At 38.3% G+C, this 19,635-nt stretch overlaps 1 protein-coding gene across 9 annotated transcripts in view; it reads left to right on the forward strand.

Moving 5' to 3' along the window:
- Positions 1-19,635, forward strand: part of LOC126571537 (hemicentin-1-like) — a 32,105-nt gene that overhangs the window by 6,681 nt on the left and 5,789 nt on the right. For all 9 annotated transcript variants that reach the window (XM_050230121.1, XM_050230125.1, XM_050230123.1 and 6 more), the window contains exons 3-5: positions 18,197-18,386; positions 18,471-18,731; positions 18,842-19,038. In XM_050230121.1, the coding sequence (XP_050086078.1) occupies positions 18,197-18,386; positions 18,471-18,731; positions 18,842-19,038 (648 nt within the window). The remainder of the gene's footprint in view (positions 1-18,196; positions 18,387-18,470; positions 18,732-18,841; positions 19,039-19,635) is intronic.

Raw genomic sequence — 19,635 nt, forward strand, 5'->3', positions numbered from 1 at the left:
AATTGATATACACATTTTAATATGGGATTTTATGAAAGCTGGAGGTATTTTCAAACCATTAAAGACAACTGCTCTTTATTCCAGCCGGGATCTCGAAAGTCGACTTGAATTTTATGTTCTCTGGACCATCCTTAGTCTTTAGAGACGAAATGAGCATATTCGCGCAGGAATACATGCGGTATCCAAACATCGAGCTTTTTTTTTTGTAGCCACCCTTTTTTAAATGGTTCAAAACAGTTTTATGGTGAAGGTTTAGTTCCTTAGCGATGTAACGTCTGCTTATGTGACGATCCTGGTGTATCCTTTCAATCATTTCATCGACTTTAGCAACGATAGGTCGACCAGAGCAAGGTGCATCTTTCACATCAAAATTTTCAGAACGGAAGCGAGCGAACCATCGTTATGCTACACGAACTGATTCAGCATCGTCCCCGTAAACTTCGCAAATTTCATTCGTGGCTTGCGTGGCATTTTTCCCTTTTTTTTGTAGAAAATTTTCAAAATATAGCGAATTTCTTCATTATTTTCACACATCTTTGAACAGCTATAACTTTTTGTCCACTTCTCCCAATTCTGTTTTGTTTTGATTAAAATATACAATAAATGTCCCTTAACACAACGTGGTATGATATGAGATAATGTGATTAATAACGTTGGAGATAGACGACTCCAAAGCCATCTATTGCCAAAATACGAAAAGACTTAGTCGACTACCTAATATTATGTTGGCCAATAAGTCTTTCCGTATTTTACCAATAGATGGCTTTGGAGTCGTCTATCTACACCGTTATCAATCACATTATCTCATATCATATCACGTTGTTTTAAGGGACATTTGATGTATCATTTAATAAAAACAAAACAGAATTTAGAGCAGTGGGCAAAAAGTTATAGCTGTTCAAAGATGTGTGAAAATAATGAAGAAATTTGCTATATTTTGATTTTTTTCTAAAAAAAAAAGGGAAAAATGCAACGCAAGCCTCCAACTAAATTTGTGATGTTTAGGGGGACGATGCTGAATCAGTTCGTGTAGCATAACGATGGTTCGCTCGCTTCCGTTCTGAAAATTTTGATGTAAAAGATGCACCTTGCTCTGGTCGACCTATCGTTGCTAAAGTCGATGAAATGATTGAAAGCATAGACCAGGATCGTCAAATAAGCAGCCGTGACATCGCTAAGGAACTAAACCTTCACTATAAAACGTTCTTGAACCATTTAAAAAAGGATGGCTGCAAAAAAAGCTCGATGTTTGGATACCGCATGAATTGTCTGTGAAAAATTTAATTCACCGAATTAACATCTGCGATTCTTTGCTGAAACGAAATGAAATCGAACCGTTTCTGAAGCAAATGGTAACAGGAGATGAAAAGTGGATCAAATACGACAATAACGTGCGAAAAAGATCATGGTGCAAGAATGCAGAAGCTACACAAACAGTCCCAAAGCCAGGATTGACGCTGCGGAAGGTTATGTTGTGCGTTTGGTGGGATTGGAGAGGAATCATTCATTATGAGCTACTTCAGCCTGGTCAAACTATTGATTCTAGACTTTACTGTGACCAATTGATGATATTGAAGCAAGCAATCGTAGAAAAACGACCAGAATTGGTCAATAGAAAGGGCATCGGCTTCCACCATGACAACGCTAGACCACACACATCTTTGATGGCTCGGCAAAAACTGGAAGAGCTTGGCTGGTATGTTTTGATGTATCCTTGATGTAGCCCAGACCTTGCACCATCGGATTACCACTTGTTTGGTTCTATGCAAAACTTCCTTAGTGGAGTACGGCTGGCTTCAAGAGAAGCATGTGAAAACATCGTGTCCCAGTTTTTTAACGATAAACCACAGCCGAAAAATGGCAAAAGGTGGTTAACAAAAATGAATAATATTTGGTTGAATAAAGTTGCTTAAAACTAAAAATATATCCCTTTGAAGTTTTACCAAAAATACGAAAAGACTTATTCGACTACCTAATATATTAAGTTGTTTCATACGTAGCTGCGTTTCTTGTAATCAAAAGTAAGTACCGTTTTTGAAATACTTAGATCGAAGATTAAGTTTGGTAAAAAAAGGTTTATATTTCTTTTTGTTCTATGAGTTTTTCATTTCTTTCTGGCATCTTTTGAATTGGCCGGTCATATATCTTTCTCGATTCTATATTCAAAGTCCTGAGTGTTAGATTCCATATTGGTTTCCTCCTCAACTGTTTTACCATACAAGGAGTTCCGCAAAAATCGTAACCAACGGCAGTCACAGCAAGAACTGAATACCTTAAAATTTTCAGTAAGGTGCTTTCAACTTTTGGTTCCTTCAAAGTTACTCAAAAGCTACCTAATCCTTCACTCGGACGCTTTGAACGTTGGTCTACTTTGAGCGAATCAACTCCAGAACGGAATTTTTTCAATCAATTTTGGCACAAACTGTCTTTTAAAGCATTCCCTATCATACTCGTTTATATGTTTTTCTAAGCCGTTTTTTTTAAGGTTCTTTTTGCTCGCTTTTAACCCGCTATTTATGCTATTTTTGAAAGAAACGATCATTTCCAACTGAATAAAAGAAATGCAGTTACATTGTTTTATATGTACTTAATAGTTACTATAACACGTACATATGTTAATATAGTGCCATTAAGCTGGTAGGTTAGGTTGGTATAAGTTAGATAGTAGGTTTAGGTGCAGATTTAAGATTATAGTAATGCTAGTGCTTAACCCAAAATGAATAAAATCAGTTTGAATTAAACGCTACTGAAAGTTAGATATAAAAAATATATGTACCTTCATGTTCTTGTTATGTTATTTTGAATCACATGCATGAGTTGGTAATTATGTAGTAGAAAAATGAGTTGGTCAAAAAACAGCAAAAAAGCGTCAGCTGACGATGGAAAATCGTACACCTGATGGTCCGTAGCGGTCTGGCCAGCAAAATGCTAATGTCCCGAAAGTGTTCGTGAGGTCTTCTTGCCTTGCACCGCAGATGATTTTACCGTACCCTTTGTTGCGACAATCAATACAGAATTGTTAACACCATAAGGCAATGATACAAAAAAAAATCTTTGTATGGCAGTGCCTCAATTAAATTCAAACCTGGTATTGAGGTACGTAAAGGCAAAGAGATCTTTGGATATGAATCAAATATATTTTGTAAGGAATATGAATGGAATTACAAAAAAGGTATGGTTAGTTATTTCCAACTATCTTGAATATGCATTGAATATTTGACGCTTTTTAAAACATATCCAAAACCATGCAATGCTTGCACTTTTTTGGTGTACAAGGGTGCAGAAGTAGCTCGTCGGTCTTATTATATTAACCTGTAAGGAATAAAAGTAATCGAACGAAATTGCAAAGTTTGGAGTGTTTGAAAACCCAGAACAGAAGTTGTTGACTTTCGGTTGGTTTATGAATTATGAAAACGAAATTGTTCACGATAATCATCATTTGATGTCTTGCAAAACATTGTTTATTTGTTTCAGCCGCCCGGCCACAATAGCAACACTGTTTTGCTACTCTGAAAACAATACCAACACGCACCAAATCAAGGGCATGGGTGAAGGGCGCATTTGGACAGTTCTTTACAGCGAATTACCAATCAAGCTGGAAAAGAGTAGCTTCGACCGTTAAGAAAGTTTCTTTCCTATCCTTGCCATGCTCAGTTACAATGACCACTTTATTTCATTTTCTTTTTGACAGTTCTTAACGCAAAGTTTGTATTGTAGTCATGCACCTTTACACTGTCCAATTTGAGCAAACCAAACGCACCAGCATGGACCATGTACGATGCGAGCGGTGAAACGTGAATCTTTAAAACCAGTCATTTGGCGGCCATCTTGGTCAGTCTAGAATACAAAAAAATCATCCCAGGTGGAGCCTCTTCTCGTTTCGTACGATCGGTGTGTTGAAAAGGGACGCAACAGGTCAAAACAAAAACCGGTTTGCAATGGGCTTCTTTATGCTTTGCAGCCTACTATCCGCTTGCTACCGTGGCCTCGCCGGCCGGAGACCATCGGCGAAAGGGTATTCAATAGGTAAAACCGGTTTGTGGGATGTGAGCGTTGAGACGCATAAATGAAATGTTGGCTTGAAGAAAGAAAAGAAGTTATACCTAGGGACAAAAGTGCCGGACCGTTGAGAGCTCTCTTGAAACGAACTTTAGAAATCTTCATTTTGCAGACGAGGTATTAAAGCAGATGACATCGTGATGCTTGGAGATCTAATACAGAGCTCGGTCGTTTAGTTCCAGGATTATTGAATATCTATAGAACAATCTCTTTTTAACTTTTGCACTAGCCTGTTCATGGTCGTGTGATTGCAATTATTAATTTGCTTTATTGTGGGCAATCGCATTGCTCTTCACTGAAGCTAAACCTACAAACCTGGATAAAGCACAGGGTGAGGTCAAACAAAGTCTAACTCACATACATATATCAACAAGCTAATGGGAAAGTTGCATGAATATACCATTTTTGGAAACAGTTGTTTCGTCTGTATAAACTCCCAAAACGATGAACCTCAGGAAAGGAACTTAAAAAGAGGTGGTAATATGAAACAGTGGAATAGATGCAAGGAAGATCCATTCTATTTGATGTTTACTGGTTTTCTATTTTTCTGATTCACGACTCTGCGCACGAATTCAGGGTTCAATATCGTACATCTTTCATGGTTTGTATGAAGCAGTGTTGCACTTTTTATCATTTGTGCGGAAATGTGAGAAAGAGTTCCGTATTTTAACTGTTAAGACTAAGAAATCCATTGGAAATAAAAGAACAGACTAGGACGTAAAAGTACTGACTGAATGTCTTTGAAATGCGCAATTAATGCGCGATGTACCATTCAATCAAAAATATTCACATTAAGGTGACGCCATCAGAAATGTCCCCACTGAAAAAGTCCGCCTTTTTTTGTTACTTTGCGACAGAGTACTATTTTTTATTTTTTTTCTTTTTTAAAAGGTTGACCCGTATTAAAGGAAATACGGCGGATAACGATGCAGAGCAGCATCACAAAGGGACATTCGTTATTCGTTTCATTCGTTAATTTATTATGCAGTGTTGTGTTAAAAAGAAACTATTTCTATTTCTAAAATAGGCCCGAGCGATTGACACACATATAGTGGTAGACATTCGTTTAGCCAAACTAAGTTTTTTCGAGATTTTTCTCAAACTAGCCAAACGAGAAGGATGATTTTTTTAAAAAATATTAGGAAAATATGAAAATTTCACATAGACATTCGTTTAGCCGAACTGCTTGAAAATCACATTTTTTCAATAGGTTTTTTGAAACAATGTGCAAGATGGTATTTTTTATTACAGCCTGCATTTCTAACAAATCCAAAACTATAATTTGCCATGGGTTCCGATTAGATTTAATGGGTTTCCTATTTAATTTCAGTCTAACAGTCGTCAATGGCTCGACATGATCTCGAAATATTTTGAATTTGCCGATCTTTTGCAAAAATCAATCTAAATAACAAACATAAAAGGATTTTTATGTGATTGCAGTAACAAATTCATGCCAAACTTATGCAAAAAGAGACGTTTTTGTCTTCAAACCATGCATTCAATTGTTGGCGAAAATGAATTCATTTGGTCTTACACATCGTTATTTTCAATGAGATAAACTAAAAAGCCTTTTACAAGCTCCTTTTACAAGCTTTTCCACAACTGGGAAACTACGCATGATGAGCAACTCACTTACGACATCAAACCCTTTGTAACGAGATTTAGCTTGGAACTTGCGGTGTTGTTTTCACTTGGTCCCTTATGACTGAAATCATACCAATAACGGTTTTATTCTTCCAAATCGTCAAAAGAATACTTATTTGCTTTGAAAAATATTACATTTTGCCATTCTTTAACTAAATTCATTGTAAAACAGCCGATTGTCTTTATGGGCCACAATAAACTATGGCTTTGCTTCGAATTTTCCACCATTTTCATTATTTTCTGTGGTCCACATCGTATGAAATGTGTCTAATTATTACTGGTTTAACCATATTTCTTGTAATAAGTCCAAATTATCCAAATAGCTGATTGTTCGTTATTTTATGTAAAACCCGATTTTTTACCGTTAGGACACTATTTTGTTCATATTTAATGTAGGTATAGCTTCACCATTTGATATTTTTCATTAGAAATAATATATGTATCTCTTATCTGTGAATATTTGAACCAATGGAACGATTAGAGTAGCAGTAAACCATGCAGAATTTGATTATTTGTGGGATTAAGTCCGTGTGGGATTAAGACCTTCCGTAAGTCACTTAGCTCAAACCCATTTTTTAAAGAAATATTTAAAGATCAGGGTGTTATGAAAATTAGTATGTCTAAAGCTTAAAATAATCTAGATTAGCTCTAGTATTAAGCTTCAAACATAAAAATTGCATTTGTTCCAAAACGATGCGAAATATTATGTTTTTCGTGCACTTCGGCTAAACGAATGTCTAGCTAAACAACCGATGAAATATGACATTTGCTCACATTTTGCCTTACAGAGATCTCAAATACCCACATATCTGAATCATATTTTACGTGTGTACTAGTCACACTATATACCAACACAATAATAGGTTGATACCTTGAATTTATACATCCGTACGAAAGTAATTGCCGATTTACTTCTGAACCTCTAGGTTCGGCTAAACGAATCTCTACCACTGTATTCTCGGTGGAAATTTTAAAAGTAATCATTGATAATCGACTTGGCAGAAGTAAGTGACAGAGTCTAAACGATCGGTTTCCAGTTTGCCGTAAAGTCGAGTATAAAAATATTTTTGCCTCAGTCGGATCTCCTTTATGGATCGTTCAGTATTTGAGGAGGCTAATGATGTTGGCTATCGTTGGAAAGAGAGACCACGAAGAAAATCGTTCACCCTGTTGTGTAAAGTGGTGACGTTGTACCGTCGGATATATTGGCAACAAGGCAGTTGGCACGTACGACTTGCATTTTGTATCCAACCATTGACAACAGTGGACAGCGCGTGAACGCGAGGAGGCGAAGGAAAGAAAAGCAAAGAAGGAAAGAAGCAAATAAGTAAGACAAGCAAGTCGCACGAAATGAGCAGGAAGACAGGAGGATCATAATTTATCGTCATGGATGGCTATTCTTTGTACTATCGTTAGGGAAAGATCCGATAACCGGTTCGGAAAGGGGTTTCTCTTTTAAGTCATGTGGAATTTGCTGCATCGACAAGGGTTTTCTTTAAGAGCATTCAACAAGGTGTGGCACCAGGTGTGGGTTAATGGTAGACACACACGGAGTTTGCATGCAGATCTGTATCAATCTTTTAATTTTTAATTTTTTTCGTCGAAAAAGATTATCGTGTGCCACTTTGTGAGTGTCGGATATGGCCGTTTCATTATCTGTAAGATCTTGGCACTATTGCCCAACAATAAAAGCATCACACACACAGCATGACAACACTGACCGACAAAAAGCTCCAAAGGATGCTGATGACCGAGACCGAGGGAAAAGTGGCTATATCGCTGCGTGCGATTCGCCGTGAGGTCGGTGCGATGGTCCAAATAATTAAGGAGTATCTGGAGGACATGGGCATGCATGTCAGAAAGCGGAAATCCCGGCCACTCATCTCAGAGCAGCAAGTAATGTCACAGCGACAGTGCTTGACCAAGATCGGCATGTTCAATTTTTCGGCGCATCGCGACGTGGCGGTGGTGAATGAACGGGATACCTAAATCATCCTGGATAACAAATTATTAAAGGCCACTTCATATTTTACTTCCCGCACGAAGAAAGAGAGCTCTAAAGTAAAATTCACTCACACACCAAGTTCCTCAAGAAAGCCCTGCTGTGGCTAACAATCAGCTGCACTTTTTAACTCCGAACTGGCCGTGATCGGAAAAGTTTTTATGCAAAGTGGCTGCAGAAGATTGCGTCATTCATCAAGGAACACTAATAGTATGAATACCGGGGAATCTGATCAGAAACGATACTCGAAGCGATCCTTAGACGAAATGGAGCGGTTGAGTACCAATGCGATACCGAAGATTGCGAACCCGCTCAACGTTCCCCAGTTGCTGCCAATCGTTCATTTCTGGGTTAACTTTAAACATAGGATCTATTGTAACATTTTTTGGCAAAAACGGAGGAGGAATTGATTGAAAAGGGGCAGAAATAGTTGAAAAACATGTACACAAACATGTTTTCGACTGTCATGTCAAAATTAACGGCTAACATCCAGAAAAGGAATGACGCCAAATTTTTTTTGCCAATAAACTGATAAACTCTCTTTCTACATCAAATTTACAGAACTCAATTATCTGCTATAGTTTATTTTTTATAACCATTTAAATTTTGTCTCTTTTTTTTAATGCATACGTTAACAGTCCGTAGTATATGCTCTTGACACACTCAACACCATGAGCCTGAAACATATATTATTATATTAGGTAATCGAATAAGTCTTTTCGTATTTTGGCAATAGATGGCTTTGGAGTCGTCTATCTGCACCGTTATCAATCACATTATGTCATATCATACCTCGTTGTTTTAAGGGACATTTGATGTATCTTTTAATCAAAACTAAACACAATTTGGAGAAGTGGGCAAAAAGTTATAGCTGTTCAAAGATGTGTGAAAATAATGAAGAAATTCGCTATATTTTGATTTTTTTTCTATAAAAAAGGCAAAACTGCCACGCAAGCCACCAATGAAATTTGTGAAGTTTATGGGGAAGAGGCTGAATAAGTTCGTGTAGCATAACAATGGTTCGCTCGCTTCCGTTCTGAAAATTTTGATGTGAAAGATGCACCTTGCTCTGGTCGACCTATCGTTGCTAAAGTCGCTGAAATGATTGAAAGCATAGACCAGGATCGTCAAATAAGCAGCCGTGACATCGCTAAGGAACTAAACCTTCACTATAAAACGGTCTTGAACCATTTAAAAAAGGGTGGCTGCAAAAAAAAGCTCGATGTTTGGATACCGCATGAATTGTCTGTGAAAAATTTAATTCACCGAATTAACATCTGCGATTCTTTGCTGAAACGAAATGAAATCGAACCGTTTCTGAAGCAAATGGTAACAGGAGATGAAAAGTGAATCAAATACGACAATAACGTGCGAAAAAGATCATGGTGCAAGAATGCAGAAGCTACACAAACAGTCCCAAAGCCAGGATTGACGCCGCCGTGCGTCCGTTATGCCGTGCGTTTGGTTTAATTGGAGTGGAATCATTCATTATGAGCTACTTCAGCCTGGTCAAACTATTGATTGTAGACTTTACTGTGACCAATTGATGAGATTGAAGCAAGCAATCGTAGAAAAACGACCAGAATTGGTCAATAGAAAGGGCATCGGCTTCCACCATGACAACGCTAGACCACACACATCTTTGATGGCTCGGCAAAAACTGGGAGAGCTTGGCTGGGATGTTTTGATGTATCCTCCATATAGCCCAGACCTTGCACCATCGGATTACCACTTGTTTGGTTCTATGCAAAACTTCCTTAGTGGAGTACCGCTGGCTTCAAGAGAAGCATGTGAAAACATCGTGTCCCAGTTTTTTAACGATAAACCACAGCCGAAAAATGGCAAAAGGTGGTTAACATAAATGAATAATATTTGGTTGAATAAAGTTGCTCAAAACTAAAAATATATCCCTTTGAAGTTTAACTAAAAATACGAAAAGACTTATTCGATTACTTAATATATAACTTGAACCATATATTCTTTTAAACATATATAATGACGGACGTTGAAACATATATCATATAATGGTTTATATATTGATTTAAATTCGGCAAACCGATCATCTAGTTGAGTTCAACAAGTTCATGGTAGCACTGACTCAAAACTCTGACTGTTATGGGACATTCACAATCTGAGAAACAATAAACAAATTTGTCGAAAGTAATAATTTGAGTTGGTCTTCACCCATTGACGTATCGTATCTCTGTTAATTAAAAAAAAAAAAAAACTCTCCACCGATTTCTCCATATTTCTCTGGTTTTCTGGCTGCTATCGACTGTATTCGGTTGAATATTCTCTTCAAGAGTCCAACCATAATTGTATCTTATGTCTCCATCTCTCTGCACGATAAATTCCTTCCATTTCCTGAACGGACCATTTGAACCATTTTTGTTGGCGTTGCGGTTGGTACAATCAGAAAAATAACGGTACTTTATCAGTGACAAGAGAGATGATTTGGAACGAACGATGAATTAGGGAATACCAGGTGTACCAATATGAAATGAGCCGTTTTGGGTGAACATGAAAACAATTTTTTTAATGGAACGGTAAATCATATTTGATTCAAAGTACTGTCCATTGTTGGAGACACATTTCATCTATTTTTCATGTAGTTTGTGGCGAGGTAGTCAAAAAATTGTTGATCTGGTGGCCAAAACCAGTCAGAGACCCAAACTTTTAGCTTCTCGTAGGACTTGAAGTGCTGCTCAGTCAATGCGTGTGCAATCGATGAAAATAAATGATATTTGGAAAGTTCCAAATCTTGTGAATACTGCGGGGAGGATAGCAGCTCCCAACCAAGTTCCTTTACGATATCCTGAATTTTTTGCTCAATGTACTGGTGCATTGTTAAGTTGCAAAATTATGCTCGGGCGATACTACACATGCCTAATTTCTATTCTATGATCAAAATAAATCTATTTTGGAGAAATTCAGACCATTTCATCCTGCCGTTTTTGAATGATTTGATATTTTCCAACCCAATTCTATGCGCGCGCATGCAAAGAACCGATGAGGGTTAAGTAGGCAAGAGTCTCCGTGGCGGTGTTATCTTACTGAAAACATATTTTTTCACGATGGTTGAAATATAGGCTTGAAATATGGCTCTTCCAGCAAGCGAGTTGATTTAGATAAACTGATTTAAATTTCGGTTATGTTGGGGGTCTGATTTTAGTAACCATGAAACAATTACGTGCCTACACTATGTTTCATAATGAAATCCACAATTTTTAATATTTTTTCAAAATTCAAACGGCATACGTCTTTTAACGATGAAAGGAACATTTACAGTATTTTTAATTTTTTTTGGGGAGCTCTATTCGAGCGCGAAATCGAAAAAACAAGGTGAGGCTATCATTATGAAACATAGTGTATGTTATAAAAAAAGATGTTGGATAGCGAGCGTCCAAGTCCTATTTTCAAAACCTTTAAACATCTTGGAATCAAGCGTGATTTTGTATATCGAGCCATTAGAAGATAGCTTAAGACTTCCTCGTTTTATTACAAAAAAAGATCGGGACGAAAGCGGTCGGCTGGTTCTGAAAAAGTGATTAAGACCGTTCGGGAACGTATCCGACGTTATCCTCAACGTTCGATATGAAAAATGGCTACAGATTTGAAAGTTTTGATATCAACTACGTATAACTTTTGTAAATAGGAGCTAGAATGTAATACTTATGGAAAATTGAACGTTCACGTAATTTGGGAAGCTAACCAACAAAAAAAAAAAAAGAAACAGCAACTCTTCGTGAATCGCGGCACGCTGGGCACGACTTGTGTTCTCTGGTGAAAAGCTATATGCTATAGAGCAAATTTGTGACATCCAAAACGATAGATTGTGGTCCAAAAACATTGAGGATGTAACAGATAACCAAAAAAACATCCCCAGGTTTTCAAAATGCGACTAGTGTGATCGTTTAGGGGGTATTTGCCCGCACGCCAAATTTCACCTATTTTTTTATTGGAAAAGGTGGAAAAAATTACTCAACGTATTATAAAAGATATCTTATGAAGAATATGGTGAAATCTAGCATGGAAAGATTATACGGGATCGAAAATTATATGTTCCAGCATGATGGAGCGCTCTTGGAGGAGCATTTTTTGTTTCAAAACTGGTGCAGGGACAATTCAGCAAGATTTTTAAAGAAGAATGAATGGCCTCCCAGTTCACCAGATCTTAACCCATTGGACTTTATCGTTTGTTCATACAATTATTGAACCTTAACAAACTAAAATTGTCTAATTTTATTCAGTTTGAAGCAACGATCCCAAAAAAATGGGAGGAAATGTCTATGAAAGTCGTCCGTGCCACGTGCGTTGGACTTTACAAGCAATTGAAGCTCGTAAACAAGGGTGGGAGGAGGGTAATTCCGAAACATATTTTTTAATTGATTAGTAAAAGTTTTTCTTTAAAAAACTCTGATGATAGACAATGGTCCACCCGTTAAGAAAATATAAATGATTGAATTTGTATGAGAATATATTGGACACGGTGTAAATGCCCCTATTTTTTATGTCAATCAAATCGATCGATCATCGTTCAAAAATCATTTGAATAATATTCTGTGGTTTGGGATTTTTTATGAATGAATTTAAAAATTATCGGCGATAAAAAACGCAATATTATTAATCGATTATGTTATATTTTGTTTCTAAAGTTAATGTAATGATCAATTGAGTGAAAGTGTTAAGCATGGCGGTTAACCATATTTATGCATTTTCACTTCGTTGCAGATGGTCATATCATCTGAACGATTGCTCGGATGTTAATAAGAACGATAACAAGACCTGAAAAATGACTAGGACCGGAAAGAACATTTCGAGATGCCAAATGGCGAAAGATGGTTTAGTGGAAGTGGAATAAGCATCACAACTTGTTCAATCTCATTCGGTGGAAGACAGTTAGTACAGTAATGGAAAATTAATTTTATCCCCGCGGTATACTGGACGAAAACTACTTGTCGACTTGCTATAGTAGCTAATCTGCGCTATTCAATCGAGCACTCCGAGCACCCGGAGCCAAGCGTCTATTGTTTCGCTGTTCGCATACTCAATCCAACGGCATAACCGCCCTCCCCCATCTCCACTCTACACTCCACCCATTCCCATGTTTCGAAAGCATTGGGTTTTAAAACTTTTCGGACAAGAAAGCAAAAGCGTATAAGGGAAAGACAAGGACGGCCTAAATTATTCCCCTAAGACAAAGGATTAATTCAATGTGGTGAGAAACTGTCTGAGAAGTTTTAAGAAGTCTGCTGGATATTGAAGAGTAACAAAAAAAAAACTAAATCCCAGACGTGACTGTAGGGGAGTGCTCTCTGAAACGCACTTGTGAGAGCGTCTGGGAAATGAGTGCGGAAAATTCTCACGCTCAGCAAACAAATCGTTTGCGTTAAAGTAAAAATTAACATTTTCATTTTATTTCTTACGCTTTTGCACCCACGACCATTGCCTTTGTACGCTGTTCAGGGTCAGTAAGCAAGCGCGAGACTTTCTGACGGTTCAGAGCAGTGGGTTCTTGGCTGGGGTCTTCTTAGGCTGGAGAATAAAAAGCTGCACAGTTTTATACATGCATGTTTAAATGTGTATGTGAGTAGGCCCTCATACTTATCTTTCTCTTCTCTTACAATGATAATCTAAAGATTCAGATGTCAGTATACCCGGCGGGCGAAATCATACAGCAGAATAATGCCACTATTCTGCTATGACCTTGTATGAGTATTCCGCTACGATTTGTATGTAATTTTGCTGTAACGTCTGTAAAGTTGCGTCTAAACGAGAGCGAATGCATCGCGAATGCATCGCGAATGGTTCGCGACGAAGTTTATTTTTACGTCATCCCCATACAAGTGCGCGAAAACTTCATCGCGAACACATGAATGCTCGTGTAAGGAGCGAAAGCATCGCGAACGAACAAACACTGCTGTCAAAGCTGTCATTTCATATAAAAGTGTCACTGTTGTAGGCCTTTGAAGTGACTGTTGTAGAGCTCTGAAGAAGAACACAAGTCTTCGCGAAGACTTTTGCTCAGAGTGAAGTTGCTTCCACACGACAAACGAATGCATCGCGACGATTTTTGTTCACTCTGAACAAAAGTCTTCGCGAAGACTCGAGAGACCCGCTACACACGCAGCTTTCGGATGAAGACCAACTGAAACGAAGAATTGGAGAAGATTTAAATAAAGATTGTAAGATGTGGGAAACGAACCTGAGACATCTCGGCGGCGATATGGCAACGAGCAAACGGGACCATCAGACCTTGTTAATTAGAGCGTGTCTAAATGCTTGAAGAATTAGCTCAATTTTACCATGCCCGGCCTGAGTTAGAAACTCGGAAAAGCAACTTTTTTTTTTAATAAGAATATTATTCTGATTTGATAATTTTAAATTACGATTGCATTTGCAGCATTAAATTGGAAAAACCGGCTTAAACCGGAGCGCCGCTTGCGAAGAAAAGGACGCCAAACTTTGGTGAAAATGTAGTGACCCCCGGCGTTCTATATTTAGACGTCACGTTCCCCTCGTTACTCCATTCCGCTCTCCGCGAGTCCATCAACCGGCGCAACTCGATTGCGACGGAATCGGACCTCTCATTCTGTATCATGCTCGCTCTCTTTCACGCGTACATGAAGGATTGGAGGATTGCGTCGTTTTTTCCCTTCTCCCAACTTTTCGCCCGAAAGTCATGAAACAATGCTAAACGAGTTGTCGTGTAGAAGCAACTTTACAGCGTTCGTCGTTCTAGACGGTGAAGCAATTCTCAGTTGCTTAGGTGCTTATTCTGTACCATGCGATTTCGATGGCCTCAGGCGTTCGATGATTCATGCGAATTTCGAAACTTCAACTCGTTGTTTCGAAACGTTTCGAAAACAATAAACAATTCAAAATGACAGTTTGAAGTAAAAAAACTGTGAATTAACTTGTTTTTTTTCGGTATAAAAACGACTTAACCTTTGTAATAATAGTATACGATTAGCAGGAAGAAATTATTAACGCATAATCAGGACGTTATAATCGATTTTCAGATGCTCGATGCTCGATGTAAACAAAACGCCAGCTGTCGATCACAAAAATGCACTCGACAGTAGGCGATCGTGAACACAAAAATGAACACAAAATGAACCAAATGAATCATCGCCTAGAGGCCATCGTAATCGTAAGTTACAGAATAAGCACCTTATTCTGTACCAGGCGATTTCGATGGCCTCTAGGCGATGATTCATTTGGTTCATTTTGTGTTCATTTTTGTGTTCGCGATCGCCTACTGTCGAGTGCATTTTTGTGATCGACAGCTGGCGTTTTGTTTACATCGAGCATCGATCTGAACGGTTGGATCTGAAAAACAGTTATAGCGTCCTGATTGTGCATCAATAATTTCTTTCTGCTAATCGTATACTGTTATTACAAAGGTTAAAGCGGCCCATAGACCGACAACTTTATTTGTCAATGTTTCGGATGCAAGAATTGCGTCGAACTGTCATTTTATTTTTATTGCTCATATGTGGGCATAAATTGGCCTAGTCCTTAATGTTTCATCAATCAGGGCCACAGACGCATCGTGTTCGTTAATGTGACCCACAGACGACGCCATTATTCAGCCTCATCAATATATTTTCAGCTGGCTGAAAATCTTCAACTTTTTTTGACACAAGCTTCAAATAGCCCACACACGATAAATATATTGATGTCAATCGACTTGCATGCAAGAGTTGACAAATAAAGTTGATCGTCTATGGGCCGCTTAAGTCGTTTTTATACCGAAAAAAACAAGTTAATTAACAGTTTTTTTACTTCAAACTGTCATTTTGAATTGTTTATTGTTTTCGAAACGTTTCGAAACAACGAGTTGAAGTTTCGAAATTCGCATGAATCATCGAACGCTTAGAGGCTATCGAAATCGCCTGGTACATAGTAAGCACCTCAGTCTCAAGAATTTGCTCAATTTAGCTGAGAATGGCCCGAGACTCGTTCGAGAATCGCTGTGCTGTCTAAACAACAGGCAATGATAGATACCCCGTTGACAAACCACATTTTCTCTCTCCTGTTAATGGCTTAACAGGAGCGCGCGCCATACAAAGGGGACTATTCCCAGCGTCAGTCTTTTTTCTGAGACAACCGTCAGTCTGGTGTTGGCATTCCTAGCGCTTCATGAGACACCAAATCCAGTCTTTGTTAACAGACTCGCTGTCTGTGACCAAAAGGTACCAGACAGCGAGTCTGTTCCACGAGACTGCTTTGTTTCAAATCCATCGCAGTTAACGTTGCTCATTTGTTGCAGTTCTTAATTAAAGTATTGTTTCTGCAAATATTTGTAATAATCGTAGAATTTAACAGTATTTCTGTTTTTTTGAACCCCCAAATATGTGTAAAATTTAGGTTTGCACTCCGATTGTTTACAAACAAACAAGAGTTTTGACAGCCAAATGAACGGTTGTTCGTGCGAGTGTTCATGAGACTCTGGGAATACGGATTTTAACCAACTGAGACTGGACGGCTTGAGACAGACAGACAGACTGAACCTCAGTCTGTCAAAAAAGACGAACGCTGGGAATACGCCCCAAATTCTCCTCTGTTAGACATTAACAGGAAGGAATTCGAGTCGAGTTCCAGAAGCTCGAATTCGCTTCTGTTAATGTCTAACAGAGGGGAATTTGTATGGCGCGCGCTCCTGTTAAGCCTTAACAGGAGCCTTAACAGGAGAAGATGTGGTTTGTCAACGGGGTAGTTTGATAGCTTGCTCAGCTGAATCTCAGTTTTCGCTTTATTCTCTGTTTCTACACGAGCGAAAGCATTCTCGATTCGGATTTGTATGGATTTGACATTCTCAATTCTCAATTTCTTCTCATTCTCGGCAATTCCCGCTCGTGTGGAGGCGCTGTGAGCAGAATAGTTATACAAAGTCATAGCAGAATAGTGACGCTATTCTGCTGTATGATTTCGCCCGCGGGGTATTTTCATCGCGGTTCGCAACAGTGACTTTGTGTATACGTCCCCAGGCGTATTCTAATTGATTTATGTAAAGAAACATGTGTAAATGGTTACACAAACCGTCAAATCTTTTGTACGCTTTCCTTTGGAAACTTAGCTGAAATCCACTAAGTGTTTCGGGAACTAATAAAAAATAAGTATGTGGATTGAGGGAGTGGTTACAGCTTTCTTGCAAGCGCATGCTTGTGCGATTTTCGCATTGCTCGCTACAGTCCCAGTACCCTGCATAGTAACTGTTTACTGTTTAAATGACCGTTTTACCGCCTGAATTTTCCCGATGATTTTTGGGGCCTCGAATTCCATACTTTGTGAAATGAATTTAGAATACTACAAAATGCCGAGATGAATTGAATGCAACCGAACTGAAACCAACCAACCGGAATCGAAAAACGATCTGTGTTGTTGTTTATTATTAGGTGACCAATTTTTGGTTGGTTTCATAAATCGACCAATTTTAATAGCGTGATATCTTCAAAAATGGAGAAATTAGTTCCAATCGATAGCCAGCTTTAAATAAAATGGCGATCACCATCCCGTAAAAGTAAAAGTATTACTTTCACAAAATTACTAATTTCATACCGTTACACTGGTAACATTTCGAACAATCGTAAAATGACTAATCTTGGGATTTCAAGAACGAAATCTGAAATGAGACAACATGGATAATGTTAGAGTAGCATGGACGAGCATGTTTGTATGTTAGTTGAAAAAGAGAAGAAAAAAAAATAGTAGTTGGCGAATGACTATTCTTGTGTTATGCACTTTATACCTTTCCTTGGAAATGTAAGCAACACAGTTTTTAATCTCCTCGTCGTGAGCTCCAAAGCAGCCTCCATTCCTCAGCATAAAATGGAGTATACAAGAAATGTATGAGCAATGCAACAAAATGTAATTAAACGTAGCATCTCTGTACATATTTTGTACATTATGAACAAATGAGTAGCGCAGAAACGAAAGAAGAGCAAGCCTTTAGTCTCCGGCATTTCATTAGAAAATGAGACGACAAAAAGGACTTTACGATGGTCGATTAACAACTCCATAGAATGGAACAATGAGATATGCAATAGCTAAATGCCCCGCGGGCAGACCATATATTGAATTTGCCCTTTCAGTGTGGTGTTTGCCGAGGTAGTGTTCTATCAAAGCGTTAAAGTATAGGTGTCTATTCCAGTATGGCGGTAACGATCGCCTTGAGACGATTACATACTTTTTGACGATTATTTAAGTCTTATTACATCGTCAATGTGAAGCGATAAGAGCGTCAAAATGAAGAAAAGGGCAGAAGGCATTAGCTATCGCCTCTCCGTAATAAGCGCCTAAATCTTGTTGATGGTAAATCTTGTCGAAATCTTGTACAATTACCTCATACAATCATTATCGTCGTCCAGAAAATTTACTCCTTAATAACAGTATGAAAATAGTTATGAAATCACTTCCAATCCAGCTACTTAACATGAATAACATTTCAATATTCGTCATTTTCTGGTTTTATTATCTCCTTAACAGCTACACTGGTGATCGGATTGGCGATGGCAAATAAAACAATGGACACGCGGGAAGGCGAAGATGTTACACTCAAGTGTCGCTTCAATGAACATTACTCGGACCGTGAATATTCGTATTACTGGGCCCAACAGTCTCCAAATAAGTACGATAATGTCGCAATAAAGGGTGATACTTTCAACCCAAACTACAAGTAAGTTTAATGCATGTGTTAGACTTGAAACTGTGAGTATCATTTTTTTCCGAGTTCATTTTTTTGGTATTATTAACTTTCCAGAATCGATTACCGTCCCAATCAGGGCGTCTACGATCTTCAAATATTTAATGTGTCCTATGTTCGCGATAACGGACGTTTCGAGTGTCGCATCAAACAAATCGGCAGTGATAATGCAATTTACGAAGATTATTATAACCTGACTGTTCTGACGCCTCCTCAGCCTCCCTTAATCTTTCCGGGCAGTGAAACTACTGCTACAGAAGACCAAAAGCTAGAGCTCACTTGCAGCAGTGTTGGTGGGTCACCAGATCCAACAATTTCGTAAGTAGAATTCACATTTCCATAATAATGGTTATTATTTCAAGTACATTCATCATTTCACATTACGTGCGCATAGATTGGATATAACATACACATTTGTCTTACCGTAGTTGGTATCGCGAAGGAAGCACAACACCTTTGGTGGCAAATCAGATCTATGGTGGATCACGAGACATGCAGACGACCAGCACACTGATGATTATTCCACGCCGAGAGGATGATGGGGCGAAATTTATCTGCGTTGTATGGAATCGTGCGCTGCCAGAAGGACAACGATTGGAGACGGTCACGACATTATCAGTAAATTGTGAGTAATGGAATTTTTTTATTGAACTTTTGAGGCGCTACAACCGATGAGAATTCTTGGCACGTGCAACCGTAAATTTGATCTTTGCACTGTTGTAGTTCCAGTTCCAGGCTGCCATACTATCTTCAGCATGGAGTGTAGGCTTGTCATACACCCGATTCAATTACGGTTGATTAGAAGAGGATAGTCATAGATGTCTCAGCTTCAGAGTCGCAAATGACATTCTCTAAATATGCGAATTGAAAAAAATGATCATTTTCATAAGCCAGGGACAGATGAAGCGTAAACTCAGAATTTAATGCCAAAAAGTTTGAGCTTCGTGTGGAAGGCATAAACGCGTAAAAGTTTATACCGAAACGCCAACTGCAATTACATTCGTGTTTTTGGTCGCAAGAAAACATAAATCGGCGAGATAAGCTGATTTCTGAATATCTTTTTTATATTTTACGATGTTGTTGCTGTATTAGCGATTGTAGAACTTCGCGCTGCTCGACTTCGGATGTGTAACACGACTTTTTATCGTATTGAAATAAATGCCATCTACTAAACTATGTTGAATTACTTTTTCGTCAGTCTTATACAAAAAAATTAAAATCG

Source organism: Anopheles aquasalis, chromosome 2 (genome assembly GCF_943734665.1).
Source record: "Anopheles aquasalis chromosome 2, idAnoAquaMG_Q_19, whole genome shotgun sequence".
Classification (NCBI taxonomy): Eukaryota; Metazoa; Arthropoda; class Insecta; order Diptera; family Culicidae; genus Anopheles; species Anopheles aquasalis.